Source organism: Momordica charantia (genome assembly GCF_013281855.1).
Source record: "Momordica charantia cultivar OHB3-1 chromosome 8 unlocalized genomic scaffold, Mcharantia_2.0 BLBB01000008.1, whole genome shotgun sequence".
NCBI lineage: Eukaryota > Viridiplantae > Streptophyta > Magnoliopsida > Cucurbitales > Cucurbitaceae > Momordica > Momordica charantia.
Window position 1 is genome coordinate 10,361,916 of NW_028275166.1, and position 21,058 is coordinate 10,382,973.

The 21,058-nt window shown below is 33.7% G+C and overlaps 3 protein-coding genes across 4 annotated transcripts; all 3 read right to left on the reverse strand.

Moving 5' to 3' along the window:
- Positions 1 to 316: 316 nt before the first annotated feature.
- On the reverse strand, positions 317 to 1,571 carry TSO2 (Ferritin/ribonucleotide reductase-like family protein). The gene has a single exon (XM_088127897.1). It carries the CDS (start codon positions 1,473 to 1,475, stop codon positions 486 to 488), a length of 990 nt encoding a protein of 329 aa, XP_087984023.1. The 5' UTR covers positions 1,476 to 1,571; the 3' UTR covers positions 317 to 485.
- Positions 1,572 to 3,229: 1,658 nt separating this feature from the next.
- On the reverse strand, positions 3,230 to 7,784 carry LOC111023411 (DHBP synthase RibB-like alpha/beta domain-containing protein). 2 transcript variants are annotated; one of them, XM_022300838.2, is made up of 9 exons: positions 7,443 to 7,776; positions 7,187 to 7,302; positions 6,635 to 6,688; positions 6,522 to 6,546; positions 6,182 to 6,304; positions 5,762 to 5,928; positions 5,343 to 5,412; positions 5,151 to 5,249; positions 3,230 to 4,435 (listed from the first exon to the last, which is right to left on the reverse strand). In XM_022300838.2, the coding sequence occupies exons 1-9, from the start codon at positions 7,653 to 7,655 to the stop codon at positions 4,367 to 4,369; spliced, it is 936 nt and encodes a 311-aa protein (XP_022156530.1). In that variant the 5' UTR covers positions 7,656 to 7,776; the 3' UTR covers positions 3,230 to 4,366. The 2 variants fall into 2 exon arrangements, with proteins under 2 accessions (XP_022156530.1, XP_022156532.1); XM_022300840.2 differs by lacking the exons at positions 3,230 to 4,435; positions 5,151 to 5,249 and having other exon boundaries at positions 5,399 to 5,538; positions 7,443 to 7,784.
- A 1,467-nt stretch (positions 7,785 to 9,251) lies between these two features.
- On the reverse strand, positions 9,252 to 13,067 carry TOM20-3 (translocase of outer membrane 20 kDa subunit 3). Its single transcript, XM_022300836.2, has 6 exons — positions 12,785 to 13,067; positions 12,079 to 12,157; positions 11,683 to 11,852; positions 11,539 to 11,586; positions 11,058 to 11,147; positions 9,252 to 9,715 (listed from the first exon to the last, which is right to left on the reverse strand). Exons 1-6 carry the CDS (start codon positions 12,881 to 12,883, stop codon positions 9,587 to 9,589), a joined length of 615 nt encoding a protein of 204 aa, XP_022156528.1. The 5' UTR covers positions 12,884 to 13,067; the 3' UTR covers positions 9,252 to 9,586.
- Positions 13,068 to 21,058: the final 7,991 nt, after the last annotated feature.

Genomic DNA, 21,058 nt, shown 5'->3' on the forward strand with positions numbered 1-21,058 from the left:
TACCAAACCCGATTAGATTTTTTTAATTGAAAAAAGAAATGAAACAATGAATAACATCTTTAAACAACAATCTTTTTTTTTTTTTTTTTTGAGAAAATTTAAACAACAATCTATTATTTGGCAGTGTAATTCCGAAAAGAAAAATAAAGTATAATGAAAACAAAAATAGCAATTTTATACAATTAATACATTTTAATTTTTCAATTAGTCAAAAATACAACTAATATTTTTCATGTATCAGTGCAGTATACAACTCAAACCAAATTCAGAGAAATAAATAAGGGATAAAGATGAACCCTAGAGAACCAACCACAAATTTGCAGTCAAAAAGATGAAAACTTTATGTTTCATTTCATTCTCAACCAAGAAGAAATTAAACAAACACAATGGAATCTAATTAATTTCTAAGTTACAGAGAAGAAGAAGAGGAAGGATGATAAACCACAAATTCTACACAACGAACCCATCTTCATCATCTTCAATCTTCAGAAATCTTCATCCATCTTAAACTCATGGATGCCGCCATTACCGTTCAAATTCGACATTACAGACGCCTTCTGGTAATCCCCAACTCGTTTCTCGAAGAAATTCGTCTTCCCCTGCAATGAAATCAGCTCCATCCAATCGAATGGATTCTGAACATTATAGATTTTTTCATACCCTAGGGCTCCCAGCAATCTGTCCGCTACGAATTCTATGTACTGGCTCATCAGATCGCCGTTCATTCCGACGAGAGCCACCGGCAATGCATCGCACACGAACTCCCTCTCTATATCCACCGCCTCCCGAACAATTTCCTTCACTCGATCCCCGCTCAGTTTCTTCCTCAAGAGCGAATACAGCAAACAGGCGAAATCGCAATGGAGACCTTCGTCTCGCGAAATCAGCTCGTTGGAGAACGTGAGTCCGGGCATTAATCCACGTTTTTTCAGCCAGAAAATGGAGCAGAAACTCCCGGAGAAGAAGATTCCCTCAACGCAAGCGAAAGCCAGAATCCGCTCGGCGAACGATTCGGTGCTATCGATCCACTTCAACGCCCATTCGGCCTTCTTCGCGACGCAAGGGACGGTCTCGATCGCGCGAAACAACCGGCTCTTCTCATTCGAATCTTTAATATACGTTTCCAGGAGAAGACTATACATCTCGGAGTGAATATTCTCAATCGCGATCTGGAATCCATAGAACGCTCTGGCCTCCGCGACCTGCACCTCCTTCATGAACCGTCCGGCAAGATTCTCCAAAACAATGCCGTCGGAGGCAGCGAAGAAGGCGAGAACGTGCGTGATGAAGTGCTTCTCGTCGGGAGTAAGGGATTCCCAGTGGCGGAGATCCTGCGAGAGATCGACTTCCTCGGCGGTCCAAAATGAAGCTTCGGCCTTCTTGTACATTTCCCAGACCTGAGGATACTGAATTGGGAACATGCAGAAGCGATCGGGGCTGGGGGCGAGGAGAGGCTCGTCGGGAATTGCAGGCATTGTCGGAATCGGAGGAGGGCTCCGGCGGAATTTGGGGATTAGGGTTTGATTGGGGTTTAGGGATTTGGATGATTGATGGATGGAGGAGGATGAGGGAAACTAGGGCATTTTATAGGATGAATTTTGGGGGAATAAAAGGGTTTAATTTTTAATTTTTAATTTTTGACTTTTTTGAAAAAAACAGCGGGTAATTTGAATTTTTATTGAATTTTTCCGGGAAATTTGAACCTTGTGGGTAGTTTTGGATTTTCGCCCCCAATTTTGAGGAAGCGTGACCCACCTAATAACTTTTTTTTTAAATGAAAAAAAAAAACTTTAAAGTTACTCTCAAAACATTTGTTTTAGCTCTTGTATTTAAAATTCATGTACTTTCCTTTTTGTTCCTTCATTTTTTTTTTAAATTTCATTTGTTCCATCATAATTTTAACATGACGTTATATTGATAAATTTTATTTTGCCAATATTAGCATTGTTCAACGATAATTGATATCTATTCTTCCTTTTGAAGTGAGAGGTTCAAACTCTCATATACAGTATTAAAAGAAAGAGAATTTCCATTTTGAATCGAATTTTTGTTTAATTCTTGCAAGCAAATGACTAAAATAATTATTTTTTAAAAATATAGGGATCAAATCATACACTCTTTTTAAAAATATAGGGATCAAATCATACACTTTGTAAGCATAGACATTAAGATGAACAAATATTAAAAAGTACATAAATTAAATTTTATTTTTTATTCAGTTGAGTTAATTTCAGATTGACACTAACAAAGCGAGCATAACTCTACAGTAATTGACATAAGTTCAAATCCCCTCCCCAACATGTTGTAATAAAAAAAAAATCAAATTGACACTAAAACTTTATCTTTGGAAAGATAAATGGCCATTTATCAATAGCAAGTTTATTACTATAATAACCCCAAAGGTGAAGAAAATTACATGAATTGAACCAATTTTGTTTGGTACGTCAGTACATGCATGTGCGTGAATTTAATGAGTCAACAGAGTAAAAAATTGTCAAAATAAGAATTTGAAATTAAAAATTAAAAAACAAAGTTTGGAGGGAAAGATTTTATGGAAATTTGATTGAAAAATGTTTGATTTTAGGGCGGGAAACTGAACCCCTTTATTTCTATTTTCTACCTACCCTCCCCTTCCCGCTCTGACTTTATATTGCGCATTTAATAATTCAAATTTTATTTTTAAAATTTTAAAAGAATTTAAAAAAACGTGGATTTTTAATGTTTGGATGGGCTGGGCCTCTGGAAGCCCAGTTACAAGGCAGGGCTTGGGCTTTATCATGGGCCACCCAGCCCATTGCCCATATGGGAAGGCTGTCCTGTGCCTTAACCAATTGAGGAAATCGCAGCAGTCCAGATCACCTCTTACATCAATGGATCTTAATAGTTGCTTGCGTGTCTAAAAAAACCATAACTTCTATTTGGTCCCAAGGACCAAATATTTAAATTTAGTTTCTATTTGGTCCCTAAAATTTAAATTTAGTTTCTATTAGGTCCTTAGATTTCAAAAATGTTATATTTGGTCCCTAAAGATTGAATTTAGTTTTTAATTGGTCCATGAAGTTTAAGCTTGGTTTCGAATTGATTCCTAAGATTTGAATTTGGTTTCTAATTGGTCCTTGCATTGAGTTGACCATTAGTTGACCTAACAAAATGATGATATCATGATTAACATATGTTGACTAAACTTTGTTACTTAGATAAAAGGGAATGAAAAATCTCGTCAGTCTACTAACGATCAACTTAACTCAGGGACCAATTAGAATTCAAACTCAAACTTCAGGGACTACACATGTCACTTTAGAAACTTCAAGGACTAAATTGAAACTAAACTTAAATGTCAGTGACCAAAAAATGATGGTTTTTTAAATTCAGGGACCAAAATAGTAACTAGCTCCAAATCTCATAACCAAAAATGTATTTTACCAGAACATCTAATTTCAAGAGACCGAGCGGCTGAAGTGATATGCTAGATGCCATGATTACTTCACCCCATGTAAATGCCAGGAAGCTTATTAGGAAATGTAAGCAACAAATCTTAAGTTGAACCTGATAGTCAGACCCCATCTGGCCATCTCTAACTTGAGTAAGTGCATTGGGCAAACACGGTACCGACATGTAGGAACGAACACATGGCAGGATGAGGAAGAGACACATCACACCCTCGCGCTTGACAGGATCCTGTGCAACAAGGAGTATCTTCTTTTTGCCATGTCACCATATTTCGTGTGCCATCAAATATCCTCACAACACCATCAGCCTTAACTTTAAACCATTTGCTAATCGTCAATACTTTTATGATACCATCACACCCTCGGTTGGTTTTTGCTCGAACCTCTATAATACCATTTCTTCTCCAATCAATATTGATAACAAATTAATGTGTCAGTTCTTGCTGAAGAGTCAGCCATCATTTTGCAAATTCAAGTTCTATAATCTGAACCTCGATTTTCCTCTGTTTTCTTCTAAGTTTTCTGAGGTGGATGGTCCCTAATCTTTGAGTTACTTTTCAATTTGATCCTTAATCTTTTAAAAATCTCAAATTTACCTTTAATGTATTAAAAAATCTCAAATAGGTCCTTCCTAAACCACAAATTCTAAAGATAACAGCACTGTAATTGTCAAGTAGACAAAAAACTGCAAGAACAGTAATAGGCACATCTGGTATTCTTCAACAAAGAAAGCCCCCATCACATCCCCCCTCACCCCCCCCCCCCCCCAAAAAAAAAAAAAGTTTCTTCGTCACCCTCCTATTATTTATATCCAAAGGACGAAGACTGTACACACTCCAGTTGATTTGTTAATTTATTTTTGCAGAATGTACTGGAACTGGATCTTATCTTCCCATGTGACTTGTTAAGTGGGTTATCTACAAAACGGCGGATGGGACGAGGATATCTTCGTCTCCTTCAGCTACCATCCATGGCAGTCTAGCTCCCTGGATATTGCAAAGCATTCAAGCAGAAAGGGGGAAACAAGACAATGAATAAGAAAAGAAGGGAAAGGACTCATCCAAATCCAACAGCAACTTGAAGTTATGGTTGTCAGGCCATTTCATAAGGATTGATCTGATCATGAGACCAGCACAGGGAAGAAATGGATGATCAACTCCTGATTTTGTTCTATTAAGGTCGATTTGGATTTAATGGTAAGGCTAAATTAATAACTTAGTTCTTAATGTTCTCGTGTTTCTTCAATTTGGTCCCTTGCATCTATAATTTTTCAAGTATACCCTTTTTGTCGGTGAATGTTAAAATTAGTTAATTTTTTATGAACAGGAATGATACTTAGTGAGTTCATACAAATTTAAACCAAGAATTAGGCCATTTTTACCGAGCTGTTAGAAATTTGGAGGAAGAGTTAAAAACTTTCCTAAAATTTATACCTACCCACTAAATATCATATCATATAAGTTTATCATTAATTAGTTTTAACCTATATCAGTTGAAATAGCATAATTTAAAAATGTTAAAACTTTAAAAGACTAAATTCAAATTTCTTCACTAAATCTAAAATACGCCTAGATCTAAACCTCAGGGACTAAAACATATATTTACCATAGTTTTAGATACGTTATCACATAGCAAGAGATGAGGTAACAGATCAAAATGGAGTGCATATTTGCAAAACTGAAATGGGTAATTAGATATTACCTTCCCTTGCCTCAAAATCTTTGGAGGAGTGATGGTCATATCTACTACAGTGGATGGATCTGCCACTCTGACTCCACCGTCCACCACAAAATCCAGACCCTATAGAAACGAACAACCTGACTTCAGAAAAATTGGTGTGACAAAAGATTTTAGCATAAGCAACCACTCTGGCTTTGTAGGATTTATTGATACCTCTTGTCCATAGATATCGGCAATGACAACTGGATCGAGCAACCATTCATTTTCCTTTGGGCATTTCACACTGAAATAAAGGATTTACACATAGCTTTAGCAAACTAAACTTCATCTTGACGTCTCATCGCTTTGCCTTCCACTATTTTGGGAATTCGATATCCAATACAAAGACTCTCCCCTTCCAGTTATCAATCTAGAGATGGTAGGAAGGGGAGAGGAGACTGTTAAATCAATGATCATACAATTTGGCCGAATTAAAACTCTACCTCGAAGGGTCAAACTACCACATAAAAGTTAGGCAAACAGATATATAGAGCAATTGCGAAACAGCTTGGACAAAGAAGGCCTTTCAAATTCTCGACCAATACAGAGATGTGTAGAGAGAAAGCTAGAGACAGAGTATTGATTGTACTAGCCTTGTGGATATCAATGGGGAATCCATTTTTTCCAGTATTGCTTGACATATGATATCATCAGGAATACGCACACCAACGTTCTTCCTTGATGCATATTTTGCAGTGGTCGTGCCAAACCTTATACATGGTTTAGGCAGTTCTTTGCTTGCAGTTAAGATGAAGGTATACTGTTACACAGAAGCTGTCTCACAAATCAATTGCTCTAGTTAAAGAGTTCAATGTACTACAGAGAATTTCACTATGAACTATTATATATCAAGACATCCATAGGACAACAGCAGAAAATGATTTTTCAATTTCTTCACTTCTACATGATTGTCGATGCTGCAGGCACTTGAATTTTATTTGATCACATCATGTAATCCTATAAGGACTGAGAAAATATATTTATCACGAAGCAAAGTTAGCAAAACCACTCACTGGTCCAGGTAGACAATGCTTAACCATGCGAAATATATTGGAATGGCCTTGCCCATCACCACGGGGAAACCCTGTAGTATATTTATCGACGTCCCGGAAAGAGTGGCACAAAATGCTAAGAGGCTGCATAGTTAATGACATGCGAAAATTAAGAAGCGTAATTGAAAACTGAAAAGGCATATTGTAGAAAGGCAGCATGAATTAATATGTAGGTTAAATGGTTTTAGCATATTGCTTAGCATCTCTATTTTGTGAATTTGAGCATTGCAATTCAAGAGTTTAAAAGGCAATACTAGCATTATCATAGAGCACATACGGAGATTGTAAAGAACAACCATACCTTTAAAGGCTCTATATTCTTGATCCTGCATTAAACAACACACAAGAACCTTTAACACCAGGGGAGAGAAAGTGAAGCATTCGAGTATACCAGAAGAAATAAACAACTTCAACCTTCGCATTCGTTCAATGGCTGAGGGGTTCTTCAAGTCACAAACTATTCCATACCTACAAATATAAGCATGCACACACATTGTGGATTAAAGGAGTGAACAAGGAAAGAAGATGCCTGCAATGGGACAAAAATTCTGTGAAATGAAGACTTATGAGATCCGCCAAAAGAATAATTAAGGTGAGGACATAAAAACTTAAATTCTTTCCCCATTACATTCCTTGTCACTGCAAATTCATCTAAATCTTCTACAATTACATCATCTTTGAAAACTTCGGTCAATTTCAAGAAACCAATAATACTACAAGAAAGAGAATATACTCCAACTAAAAGATCATTCGAGGAAACCAAATATTCTATGCAGAAATTTGAGCCTCATTTCCAATGCTAATAAAAAATATATTCTGAGAGATATCGCACACAATTTAGGAACATGGATCACTAACTATAGTCTATATAAACAAATTACTCATCCAAATGTCATCAAGAATCAGGCATCATAACAACAACAAGATCTCAAAAATTCAAGGAAACAGATAAAGAGTGAGAAATACACTGTATCCGTTGGAATAACCCCAACTGCCCCTTCTTGTAGAAGATCTACAACAGGTTCTAATTTCCAGCTATCCTCTCCAGATGGGTCGGCTTTGACATATACCAAGCTCCCTTCCTGGTAAAGACCATTGTAATTATAATGAAAGTTCATTAACTTCGTTAATTTCCAAATTTCAGCCCCTGCTGGATTACCTCCCAACAAGAACCAGAAATTAAAACCCCAAAAGTAGTTGAGGAGCAGAGAACAGCGAAGACCTTGGTGAAGCGTGGAGTAGAGTACTTGAGGCGCTTAGGACTCCGCTTAAGAGCCATGGCAAGGACATGGAGGCGGCGTGAAGTTTGAGAGGAATCGAGACGAACGCCGCATGGACGAGAAGGAAACCATATCGGGGCTGAAGATTGAAGGGAAGAGAGAGCAGCAGCAGCAGTAGCAGCGTGGGATCCATTCGTTATGGCGCCGGCGATCATTTTGGGAAGCTCCGGCAATCACTGCATCGCCGGAATTAGGAAACAGCAGCGGAGAAGCAGTGGGAATCAGAAGCATCTCCTAGATAGAAGAGAACTTCCCACCTGGATGCCACGTCATCAAATACAACTCAGCTTGGAATTTTCATTTCCACCTCATCCTAAAAGTATTTTTGAGAAAAAAATAGTTAAATTAACCATAACATGCTAGGATAATGTCTCTTTAGTACATAGTAAAAAGTAGCTTAAAAAATACTTTTCATCTCCCACGCCACTTAACGGTTTAGTCATTGAACTTTAGTTAATAGCAATTTAGTTTTTATCCTGAAAATATTTTGTTAAATTTCTTATATATGTAGATAGATAAATTGATAATAGACCAAATATATTTATAAATTACAAAAATTAAATAGTTTTCATAATAGGGTAATATTGTACAAATTTTTAGAGACTAAATTGTTACCTACTAAAATTCATAGTAATAAATATCTTATCTATAAAGTCATGTTCAGATTGGTCTAAAATTTATAAACTAATAATAATAATAATAATTCATCCTTTTTTATACCTATCTAAATCCAATTTTTAAAATTGGATTGCTAACTTTTATAAAAAGAAAAAAGAACCTAATGAAATTAAGATTATTGTGTATATCAAATTAAAATGAGTAACATTATTATTACTAATCAATAAGAGAATGTTTAAGGTAGAAGACTCTAATACCATTGATGATCGAGACTTATGAGTATACTTAGAGAGATTATATGACTCTCTATAAGTCTATACAATAATTAAATACATGATAGCATATTAGGATAAGATTTTAAGTCAGGATAGGACCCTGACTGACAATATGATCTCTTTAAAATCTACTTTTAAAAAGTAAAGATAAGATGCGAGTGACAAAATAGGAATACAAGACCCAGCTATGGGTATACCCATATAAAAATGAAAGCATTCAACAATTAAAAGAGAAAAAAATAAACACTCATAATTACTGCGGTCTTTACAAACACTGTGGACAATATTGCCACCATACATCTCGCTGCCGAACCATCCCCACCACACTGGTTGAAACTATCTCCATCATGACCCGCCTTATTGAAGATTCTTCGGAATGTAGAATAATACTTGAAATGTTTTTAAAATCTAAGACAAATTTTAAAAACTAAAAACAATAGTTTCCAAAAGAGTATTTTTATTTTTAAGAAAGTTGAAAACACATCAAATGAAAAATAAACTATTTATTAAACCAGTCTAAATTATTATTTCATGTGTTTTTCAACCTTTAGTAAATATACATTAAAATTTCCCAATACTTATTAAAAACTTAGAGTTCGCCAAACTTATAATTTAGCCAAAGAAATAAGAGCATCTTATTGAAATATTATCTTCATAAGAAAAATAAAAATCTGATCAAATCATATCTGTAATTAAATTTATTCTAAATGTAAAATTTGCAAAATATCACCACCATAATTTGGAAGTCAATAACAATTACAAATACAAGAATTTATCTCATTTCAACCTTATATTTATTTTATAACATAAAGTCCACAGAGAGTAATTTTTGAGTCTGGAAGAAAACACATCCCCCCATTATAAAATGCAAAATTAAATTCAATACAAATAAGCAACAAAATCACCATTTTCCTTCCTATCCTACCAACAACTTCAAATCATCACCAAATAGTTAACAAATAATTAGGCAGAATTCCCAAACAGAACCCCTCTACACAGGATTCAATATCAACTTATTCATCAGTCATACCGCAGAAAAAAGACAACGAAACGACTCAAAATGATGATAAAATTTATAAAAATAACATTAACCGAAAAAAAAACAGATGATTGATATGTAATTCTCATCTCTACAGATATCAGCTCTAAATCTGATAAATGCCTTAAGACTTCCAAACGTCTAACACGGCGACTTATCGGGCTGGTGGCGGGGGTGGCACGTGAGACTTCGCAAACCCGACCCAAGCAACTATGCCAACAGCAAGTATTATCCATCCAAATATGTCATACTTGAGATCACTGCTCTTCTTTTTCTTTGATGTCTTGAAAGAAGGAAAGAGCATGAAGTTAAGAGCTTGTCATGAACTGATAACGAATCATATGTATAAATGAACTAGACAAAGTTGCCCCAACTATGGATACTCCCACATGTTGTCATAATTAAAAAATAAAAATAAAAATAAACTACAAAGTTATTAAGCAGGGAATAAAAGAAAACTTTTAGTCATGATACCCCACATGTTGTCATACTTAAAAAAAACTAGACAAAGTTATTTGTCTTGAGTTGTAGCTTGAGAGTGTTCTTGACATAGCTTCTTAAGTGATTTTAAAGGACTAAAGGTCTCATTTCTTATAAAAATAAAAATAAAAAATAAAGACCAAAAGTTTCCGCATAAAAGAAATTATTGATTTAAAATCACTTTTTTTAGGAATACTTGAGAGATAAATTCTCCAAAAAATTCCTTTTTTCTTTAATATCCGTGAGTGTCCAGACCAACTTACGAACACAAAGGAATTACTAATTCCTAAGGCAGGTGACTATCATGAGATTTGAACTCATTCCCTCTTAATTAATCCTAACCCCTTTGGACCAATGAGCCACCCATGATGATTTCCAAAAAGTTATTAGTTATTTTAAAATAACTGATCCGGAATTGGGAATCGGGAATCGGGAATCGGGAATCGGGAATCACTTTAAGATATGAAGAGGGAAGAAAACACATTGTGAGTAGTAGAGTTGCTCTTGGATGTTGTGACCAAACAAAATAAAATGCAACCAAACACTTGTGTGTTTTAATTAAAAGCACTAGAGAAGAAAATACTTTTTAAAAAGTGCTTAAACTACACCCACCCCTAAAGTTTTTTTTTTAAAAAATTATGTGAAACACATATTTAAAAAGGGATAAGGGACCCATGAAGACGGGTTACGAAAAAAAAACCCACCAATTCATCAAGAGATCATTTAAGTGTAGCTAGAAAATGAAGCATGACATTTACATAAGCCGACGGCCACAACCAAGACACTATTAAAGAAGTTGATGTAGGATTGATATTTGTCTCTAAAAGTTCTATTGTTTCTTTTCCTCCCTAAGCACCAGACGAAAGCTCTAATAATTAGAGACCATAAGATCGCCTTGTCTTTTGTGAATGGATGTCCCCACACCCTAAAGATGAAAATGATAATGATGCTACCAATTTGAAGGCATAAGAAAGATAGCAAGATGAAGGTGCCTTTTCTTTCTAACAAGCTAAGGAGCATACACAGCATGCATTTATAGAACATAGTAGTGGCAAAACCCTCCTTAAGGCTTAAGCCTGCTTCTATAGAAGATAATAACCAAAAGGTAACTTGATAACTTATCGTCCTTGGGAAATTAACAATACCTTTGTACTGGATGAAGTAGAAGGTTCAGCCGTTGCAGTTTCCTGTTGAGCAAAACCGTGCTTATGGATCTCTGCATACAATTCTGGGGCCTAAAGGCACGATCCACAAAGTAAAAATTAGGTCATGAATATAACAAATGAAGAAAGAAAATCCAAAAGTACATAGTGAAGTTCTAGTTTACTGAGAAAAAAACAATCAAACAAATGACTTCCACCAATCTTGGCCCTGTCTTCAGGACCAAATAACAACTTCGACTAGGTATACACAAAATTGAAAGTTTTTTTTAGAGTACAATGACTAAATAGACATAACCAACAAAATTTAAGGACCGAACATACAATTTAACTCAACTTCATATACACGTGCAAATGAAATAGTTTCACTCATTTCAAAGCCAATGAAAGGAGCTCAATATTTATGAAATATGAACGTATTCAAATTGCACTAATGAATGTTGATCCCAACATCTGAAAGAAATACCTTAAAAGTCACCTCCAAGGACTTCATATAAAGTTCATTTCCAGGATCCTGAACTCAACAAATCACCATGTTAAACTTGTACAGCCATATAAGAGAATGCATATTCATAAACTCATGACGAGGTTTTTCAGCCTTAGTAAGTACCTCATCCAAAGCTTGTTTAAAGTATGTTGAGGCCTTATCAAAAAAACCATTTGCCGCCTCCTGGTTTGGGTTCAAAAATGCCTGGGAATTATAAGCGTTTCCTAAACACCAGAGAGCATCATGCTTCTTGGGGTTAATCAACAGTGTCTCCTCCAGCTTTGATATTGCATCTGTTTCAACCCCATTACAAATTAATCCAAAATATACTCAATGCCCTTCACTAACATCATTAAACTAGAAAGAAGGCCGGTATTGCAAATGCATAAATAAGTAGACATCGAGAAAGAAAAGCCAATCACACAAATCCCCAAGTCAGCCACAAGTTAAAGTCAAGCAAAAATTTTCTCAATTCACACGCTTCTTCATCTGACTTTGTAGAACAAAAAGATACGATACCTAAAATCATCTTCTTCGATTCTGAAACACTCTGAAACTGAGATAGCTCTAACAAAGCTCCCGCCCATCTCGTCAAATTCTACGTGAAAGTCCATCCATGATTGATTATCAAATACAGCTCAAGAGTCGTAAACATTACACCCATTAAAGGAAAAAAGAGCACATTATAAAATGAACTATAGTATTAATTTCAATCATACCCATACCATTTCAAACGTCTCGTTTCAACCCTTAAACTTCTAAATTTTCAACAAAAAATCCTTCATTAACTTCCCGTTCAAGTTAAAACGGATTTCTAAGCAGACAACTGAAGTGTAACTCAGATGTTTAGGGTTTAGTGTGTGTATATATATATATATATAGGTGGCGACAATTTTTCTTTACTTTCCCTAAACCCATGGCTTTAAAATATTGAGTAGCACCACCTTGTGCGGAGAAGATGATTGTGCTACAACGGACAAATGCCGGCATTAGTGACCTCAAAGCTAATTAAAATGAAACTCTAAGCACAATTCAAACCAACCCCTATAGTCCAGAACATTTTGCAAAATTCAGGCAAGAAAAAAAAACCCTTATGAACAGAAATGAACATCATCCAATCTTCCACAAACCCAGCCAAAAAAGAAAAAAGAAAAAAGAAAACCCCACGAAAGCAACACAATAACTGTATGGGTAAATTAAGCGGCAAGAAGAACCGGAAACTCACATCGGCATCGAGGGGATTTTTGGCGTAAGTAGCTTCGGCACTCTTACGGGCATGCTCAAAGAAAAGTAAGCGATCGAAGTCGCTGTGCTGCAAATCCATGAGAAGAGGAGTATGGGGCTTTGAAATCCTTGTTTGAAGAGCTGTGGAAATGGGCGCCGAGGCGGTGAGGAGAAGAAGAAAGTAGGAGTCCGCGACTGCAAGGCGAGGCGGTTCCGCTAAGTCCTCAGCCTCTCGGCAATGAGCAATGAGCGGTAATTTCTCGCGAAGTTTTTGTCTTTGTAGCCACGGCAATGGAGGACACGTTTCGGCTGGAGAAACGAGCGCCATTCTGTACGAAAGGTTGGACGATGGGCCGACCGAAAGACTTGGCCCATGTTTATGGATGGTGATAAGCCCATTTATGAGCCCATCTGAAATGGCAGGCGTAGGCCCGAAACAAAATACTGCGGAGATCCCAATTTTAAAATTGTCCAAAATTACAAATATTTGTGCTCTTCTAAAAAGGAAAATATTTAAGCAAATATTGATTATGTTTTAATAATTAATTAAACAAATAATAAATGTTTTCAACGTAATTATGATGATAGATGGGATCAAATATGATCGCTAATCTTTTTTCATTTCCATGTGTCAATTATTCGTTCCTCCATCGTTTACCCCAACGTTTAGAGGAGTTTCTTAATCTCTCAAAGAAGGAGTTGGTGCTTTAGAGTAGAATGAGCACTTTTAGGAGTGCTTGTTGGCGTAATCAAAATCGATCTAAAAATCGTTAGAGTTAGAACAAGCAGAAAGCTCACTAATACGAAAGTAGCTTGTGAAGAGAGAGCCAAAACGGAGGTAGACCGATATGAGCCAGTGGAGAGTTGGTCAACAGAGAGATCGCTAGAGTAATCGATGGTGGGGAGAATGCGGGCTACATCGCGACTGGTAAATTGTAGTAGAAGTAAACAAAATGTAAATGTGGTCAATGCACTCGAGGCAACTAGCCCGATTATTTTCATGTATTTTGGGTATATTTTTTGTATATATAAAATATTCGACTATGATTTGTTAAATAATGGTGTGTGTGAAACCAATTTGTAGAAATAGTTAAAAATGAGTTGAATTACATTCAATATTTTAGTATATATAATCTAAGGGTGTGTTTAAAAGTAACGGTAAAATTAATGATTTTGAAAAAAGAAATTTAAGTATAATTGATTTTCCAAAATCATCATCTAAGTGATATTTTAAAAATCAATTTAAATGGGTTTTAAAATTTCCTAAAATAAATTTTTAATTTGACAAACATGATCAATAGAAAATTATTTTAAATTTTCCTAAACCATATCAAAATCACTCCCAAACACGATAGTGTTCCTTTGAATTTCCAAATTTAGTTACTATACTTTCTATAAATCTTAAAAGTTTGCAAGTAATTAATATTTTTAATATGTACCCTTTACTGAAATGACAAAAATTAAAACATGATGCCAGGGAGCCTATTTTAATCTTTTCGATTCCTATTTTATATTATAAACTCATTTATGGTTATGATATGACATATGATATAATATTGTAAAATAGTAAATGTAAAAAATTTATAACACATATGTTAATAAATTAATAATATTTTATATTCACTACATGCTCGGTTGGTAACTATTCGACTAGAAATTTAAAGAAGAGAAAACTTGAATTAATGAACTTATATTTGTATTGAATGTACGTAGTGTTACAATATCTAATATATGATCATCTGATCGATTCTCTCATATATGAACTTTAATTCGAGGACTTATAAGCTTGTTCTCAAATCAATGAGTTTTGCCTTTAGCTTCTGGCGTATTGAAGAATCTTTAGTGTCCTCGACTGTGAAGCTTGATGTTTGGCGAAGTTTGTGGTTTGATGAAGTCTGAGACTTGCTTGACGAAATCCGCAACTTGATGAAGTACTTCGGCTCGTGAGGCCTTCGACTTGTAAAGTCTTCAGTTTGTAGCTTGTGAAGTTTTTCGGTCGATTGCTTGGTGAAGAGAAGATTCAGAATTCTTGAAGTCTCGTAGTCTCAAAGTCTTCCGTTCTTCGAGTCTTATTGGTATGTTTCGCACTCGGAATGGTTGTAGATGACTATAAATGCTCTAAAAGTTCTGAATCTACAATGTCTCTAGATCATTTCCCCCAATCTCCTAAATGAGAGGTAACCCCTCTGTTTATGGAATCTTTGTGGGTGTTATTAAGCCATGGGCTTGGGCCCAATCCCTTCATGGATTTTGATCCAATTAGTTGATTTTATCCAACGAAGAAGAGAAACACGTGGCATAATTTGATTCATCAATTTTAAAATTAATTTAGGACACATGTAATTTTATCATTGGTCCCAAATGTAATTTTAATTTTGTGACGTGGCATTAAGTAATTAGTCAAAATTTCTCCTTCAACAGTAATTATCATTATTCTTATGATTTACAAATATATAACTAAATACATTTTACCAATTTTTTAAATTGAGATTTAACTTCTAAATATGTGTTTGGGATTTTGGGTTCAAAATAAATGAGAGCGCAAGTGTACACCCGTCACAAGTAGTAAAAACAGAACGAGTATTCCGAGCATCGATCCTCAGGAATAAATGAAGTCTTTTTATAGGAAATGTTAATGATCGGTGACTTTGTAATTGAATTTTGGGTGACAAATAATAAGGATAATGTTGGTTTTGATATTTAAAAACTCAAGGCAATAAACTCAGCCGAGTTACTTCAAATTAGCTAAAAATACACAAGTTTTTTCTAACTAGGCGCCAGGCACCTCTAATAAATTTTCTTCAGTTTTACTTCGTCGTCTTCTTATGTCTAAGTGATTTTGAAGGTTTAAGTCCATTCCTAATATGTCTATTAGAAAAAAGAACTTAATTTAGTAAAAACCAACCGTAACCTCAGGTCGAGGTCCTATGTCTAGGCAACCTTTCAGTATTGATGCTTGGTTAAAACATTAATTGGCCAAATCAAGTTTCAATTTATGGAAACAACTTAAGTGATAAAAGAGGAGAAAAACGCCTTTTGCCTTGTTGGATTTTAAAAACTTTGACTAACTATCCATAACCGAGCTTGGGAAAAATAAATTTAGCTCATGACGATAAAGGAAACACAGAATTTAATGTTGATGGAAGTAGACGACATAATTAAAAGATGAGTAGAATTAAAACAAGCTGGAAACTGTGGAGTTGTAACTCGAATGACCCTAACCCGTTCTCTTTCAAGATTGGGGAGTAATACTCGGTCGATTCCTCAAGGTTGAGTGATTAACAACTTCATAATGAGAACGAGAGAGATGAGAGTAACAAAGAACTTGCTGGAATTTTAATTAAACAAGATTAAACTTACAATTCAAGACTAACAAGCTAAAAATAAAAGGTGAACTAGAAATAAACAAGGTTTAAAACAATAATAACTCAAAGACTAAAAGAGAAAACATAAAAAAACTGAGAAAGAACGTCTAAAGCTAAAATGATCACTATGAGATGATGAATGAAGAGAATGAGTTGCTGAATTTATAGGGACTTCAAGGTGGTTAGAAGGTTGAGAGCTTTGTGGAGAGCCATTCATTTCAAACACCTTTTGGTTGGGTAGTTGTTGAATTGGCAACCTTTAATGCATGGAAGACACACGACAGAGCTTGGGAAAGCTTCAAATCACACCAAAACGTGCGTTTTACATTAAAGGCAATCTCGGGATTGGGGAAGGCGTCAGGCGCCTAGCTCAAAATTTTTTTGCACAAAAGTGTAATTTCCATTAGAAATCAACTCTAAATGATGTAAAAACGTCTTATGTGCATGTATAACCTAAGATAACTTAAAATGAAAGGTTTTGGATACTATAATAAGCTTAAAATACGATTTCCGAGTTTAAAACGTTAGAATACAGCACACATTTAGCTTCTTTTTACCCTTATGAACAAGAGAAATCAATATGTTAATGTAAACATTACTGTACTAGGATCGTTACATTCATTGTTATCTAACAACATCATTTAAAACTAGTGTAAGCCCATTAAATAAAATAATATATAACTGATATTTCACAATGTGAATGGAAAAAGCAGGTACTACTATAAATTTACCAATTTGTTGCCAAACACGTATTAGTATCAAAAAACACTCATAATATACGATACAACTCCTTTTTTTTTATTTCATTAAATCTCTTATTTTCATATGATCAACCGCATACTCTATATTATCTCAACACATCTTCGCACATAATATTCCCAACTTGCAAATAACAACGAAAGTTGTACATGTGTACTCCAACATCATCCTAACTTTGATTTCTTTTAATTAATTATTTTTTTTGGTACAAACCAATAAGAGTCTTCCCAATCAAAACAAAATAAATAACAATTATCAAACCTAGTGAAGCAGTTCATCCAAAAAAAAAAAAACAATTCCAAAAAGCATCACTATACACACATATAACCCATAAAAAATGCAACAAAACAAAGCATTCACTAACTCCCTTTTTTTTAGTTATAATACTGAGTGGATTGAAAATTCAACCTTCTGACCAGAAAATATAGGTCTTAACTAGTTGAGTTGGTCGGTAGAAACTCATATAATTTTTTTATATGTGTATATATATATATAAAGACATTAAAAGATAAGCTCTCCATGTGCTTCCTTAACATAAAGAATAATAATAAATATAATTAATTAAAAACATGTGCTTTGATTCAAAATTGCCTGTAACTTGCTAGACATAATAGAGTTTTCCAAATCATAATTAAAAGAGGAAAGTGAAAAAGAAAAAGAAAGGAGAGGAATATGAATGATTATACTAGGGAGGGTGACGATCAATTAATTAATGCAAATTGGATTTTTTTAATATAGATCACCTAAATTTACATATATTTGTCCACATGCTCTCCCTTTTTAGGGTTTATTCAAATATACTAATTTTTGTATTGTTAATATTATATTACCACAAGAAGCTATTATAAATTCTTCATGGTTAATTATATATATATATATATATATATATATATATATATATATATATATATATATATATATATATATATTTAGTTGGGATGGTTTCGAATATTCGACTTTTTGATCGATGATATATGTGTTGAGCAATATTTAAGATCAATATTTATGGTTAATTATTTTTCAAAATGAAGTATCTTTTCTTTAAGAGTATGCTTTTGGTAAAATAAAATAATATATAATTATCCTCATGCTTTGTTTGTGAGTTTCGACTAATCTCACAAAACAACCGTCTAAGAAATTAATTTATGGGGATTTGAACTTATCCTATTAAATCATTTGATATATCTTAGTCTCTTTAGACCAATGAACTAATTCGTAATAGTTTTTTTAGTACAACATGTTGGGGTGGAAGATCGAACTCACGACCTCTTAATTTAAGATATATGTCAATTACCATTGAACTACGTCCGTTTTGACACCCATAATAGTTCTCTCTGCTATTATGTCCAAGCCTACCTGAAGAAGAATTACGAGGCGTAAAAAAAAATATGTTGAATCCATTCAAATTTATTAAAATCGTAAGGTTGATATTTTCTGATCATATTATAAAATATCGTGGTCCCAAATGGCAAAAGATATTAATTACTATTTCAATATTGTTTTAGATGTCACGTCAATTAAAAATAAAATACAACAAAAATTGAGAGTGAGTGTACACACGATGACATCGGCAATTACGATTACATTTGTGTAAATTTACCAAACTTTCAAATTAAAATTCTTAATAAGTTTAGATTTGTATAAATATATATATATATATATACACATAATCTTAATTATATGCTAAATATATAAACGTTAAGATGCTATTTTTGTTCACTCCCAACTTTAGTTCATTTTGATATTTATACTTTTGTATCTATATTTTCAAAATATCCTTCCCACTATTATTAAAGTGACGATTTTGGTCCCTTAATTTTATTTTTAATCTCATTTTTTCTATCACAATTTCAAAAAGATGTTATTCTCGATATATTTCTTAAAACATAACAATGACTTTTGTTTTTATTGGTAGAATATGTGTTAAAATTTTTATTAAAACTGTCACTTTTAAAAATTACATGACTGCAATAGACTAAAATTTAAAATATAGGAATCAAAATGAACTTTTAAGCAATTTTCTAAAATAGTCAAATTTATTTAATAAGTTCATGAATTTTTAAAAATGTCTAATCGGTCTATAAATTTTCAATTTTGAGTTTAATAGATTCTTCACATATTAAATAATGCTTAAATTTTGTGGACCTCTATCCAACATCCCCATGATTCTTCAATTTTATATCTAATACATCCTCCTAGACACACAATTAAAAGTTGAATTAATGGACCTATTAGACATAAAATTGAAAGTTCGATGATCTATTATACATTTTTTTAAGTTTAGAAACCTAGTAAAATATGTCAAACTAAGCATAACTTAGCGGTAATGACATCTATTATTTTCTTTGAAGTTTAAAGTTTTTAATTCTCTAAAATTTTAATTTTTTATTCAAAATTTTTATGTTATATTTATTCCTTTTAACATTTATTATGTATTTTGTAAGTCAATAATAATGAGATAAAAATTTTATTTATGCTTTAGAAATAACTGGAAATGAAACAAAAAGTCTCGATTAATCATTTCTTAGAAATAAAAAACAAGGCACATATATATATATTTTTTCTTTTTAATACAACATGTGAGATAGGGAATCGAACTCACAACTTATTGATTGGAAATTTATGTCAATTATCGTTGATCTATATTTACTTTGGTAGTATTATGTATATATTAGTACCATTTTGTTGAGAATTTTTATATTTTATTGATTTTTTTATAATACGATCAAAATGTCAATTTATCCTTCGTTATCAGAATTCATGAATATATGAAAATGTCACGGAGATATCCATTGAAATGTCCACATATTTAATAGCGTGTGTAAAATTTAAATTACATTAATAAATATTAAATACATAAATGCACACCTGTCGTTATAATATGTCAACCTGGATCTCGCGGAACAATGGATATGGACCTTATAGCGTACCCATAGCGAATTTGCAAATATTTTCCCTATTCTTTTTTTTCCCACTAAAATAAATTGATTTTACATTGTTGCCCCCACAATACTTTGGAATTTACACCCTGACGGATAAATCTATTCATTATGGTGCAATTGCAAACACAGCAATACAAAGCATTGCCATACAACATTGGCAGAATGGACTGTGTGGACTTGATTTGGCGAGACTCGGACCAATACAAAAGACAATACAGAAATCAAATTCTTCACGGCACAATTGAGCAACCTTACTCTTAGAAGATTAGGGCATTTACCGAAAGTAAAATTTATGGGTTCACAATAAATCTTGGAGGAAACCTGAGCATGGAGGATAAAAATCTTCTTGGGACCATCGGCTGGACCTCCCAACGCAATACCTGTGGGAACTAAATGTTGATGCTACTTGGATGGATTCGTTGAATGTCAGCGGCCTCGGTTGGGTTGTTTGTGACTCCGAAGGGCGCTTCATCATGGCAAGGTGTCTCCACCTACAAAGGAAATGGTCCATTAAGGCTTTGGAAGCCCTAGCAATTTTGGAAGGTCTCAAAGCATTGAATCAATCTCTTACCGTAGAAGTTGGAATCAAATTGAGGTGGAATCGAATTGTTTGGAAGTTGTGAACATCATCAATAAATCGTCCATGGAGCTCACCGAAACTTCTCTGATTGTTGAAGACGTATGGAAAGAGGTGGAATCCTTGCCAGTTGAAGGATTCAAGCATCCGTCGAGGAATGCTAATGGAGTCACTCATGGGATAATAAGGAGAGCGTGCGAAGAGGGATTCTCGTCTTCGTGGAACCAGTTTTGCCCTACGTGGCTGTCTGTTTTGTTGGTCGTTGATTGTGTTTAATTTTGTTTTGTTGTTCTGTTTCAAAAAAAAAAAACATTGGCAGAATATATATATATATATATATATATATTTAAGTAACAATTTAGTCTTAAAATTTGAATTTTTAACGATGTAATCCCTATATTTTAAATTGATAACAATTTAGTTATTGAATTTTAATTCATAACAATCTAGTCCATATAACTTAAAGCTTGTATTAATTAAGTCCTTAGTTGTAATTTTTTTTTTGTTAAGTTTTTTATGATCACGATAAATCAACGATTGACCAAATATATTTATAAATTATACAAAGACTAAATTGTCGTATGATAAAAATCAAGACTTAATCTTGATGAGGTTTTTTACGATAAAGACTA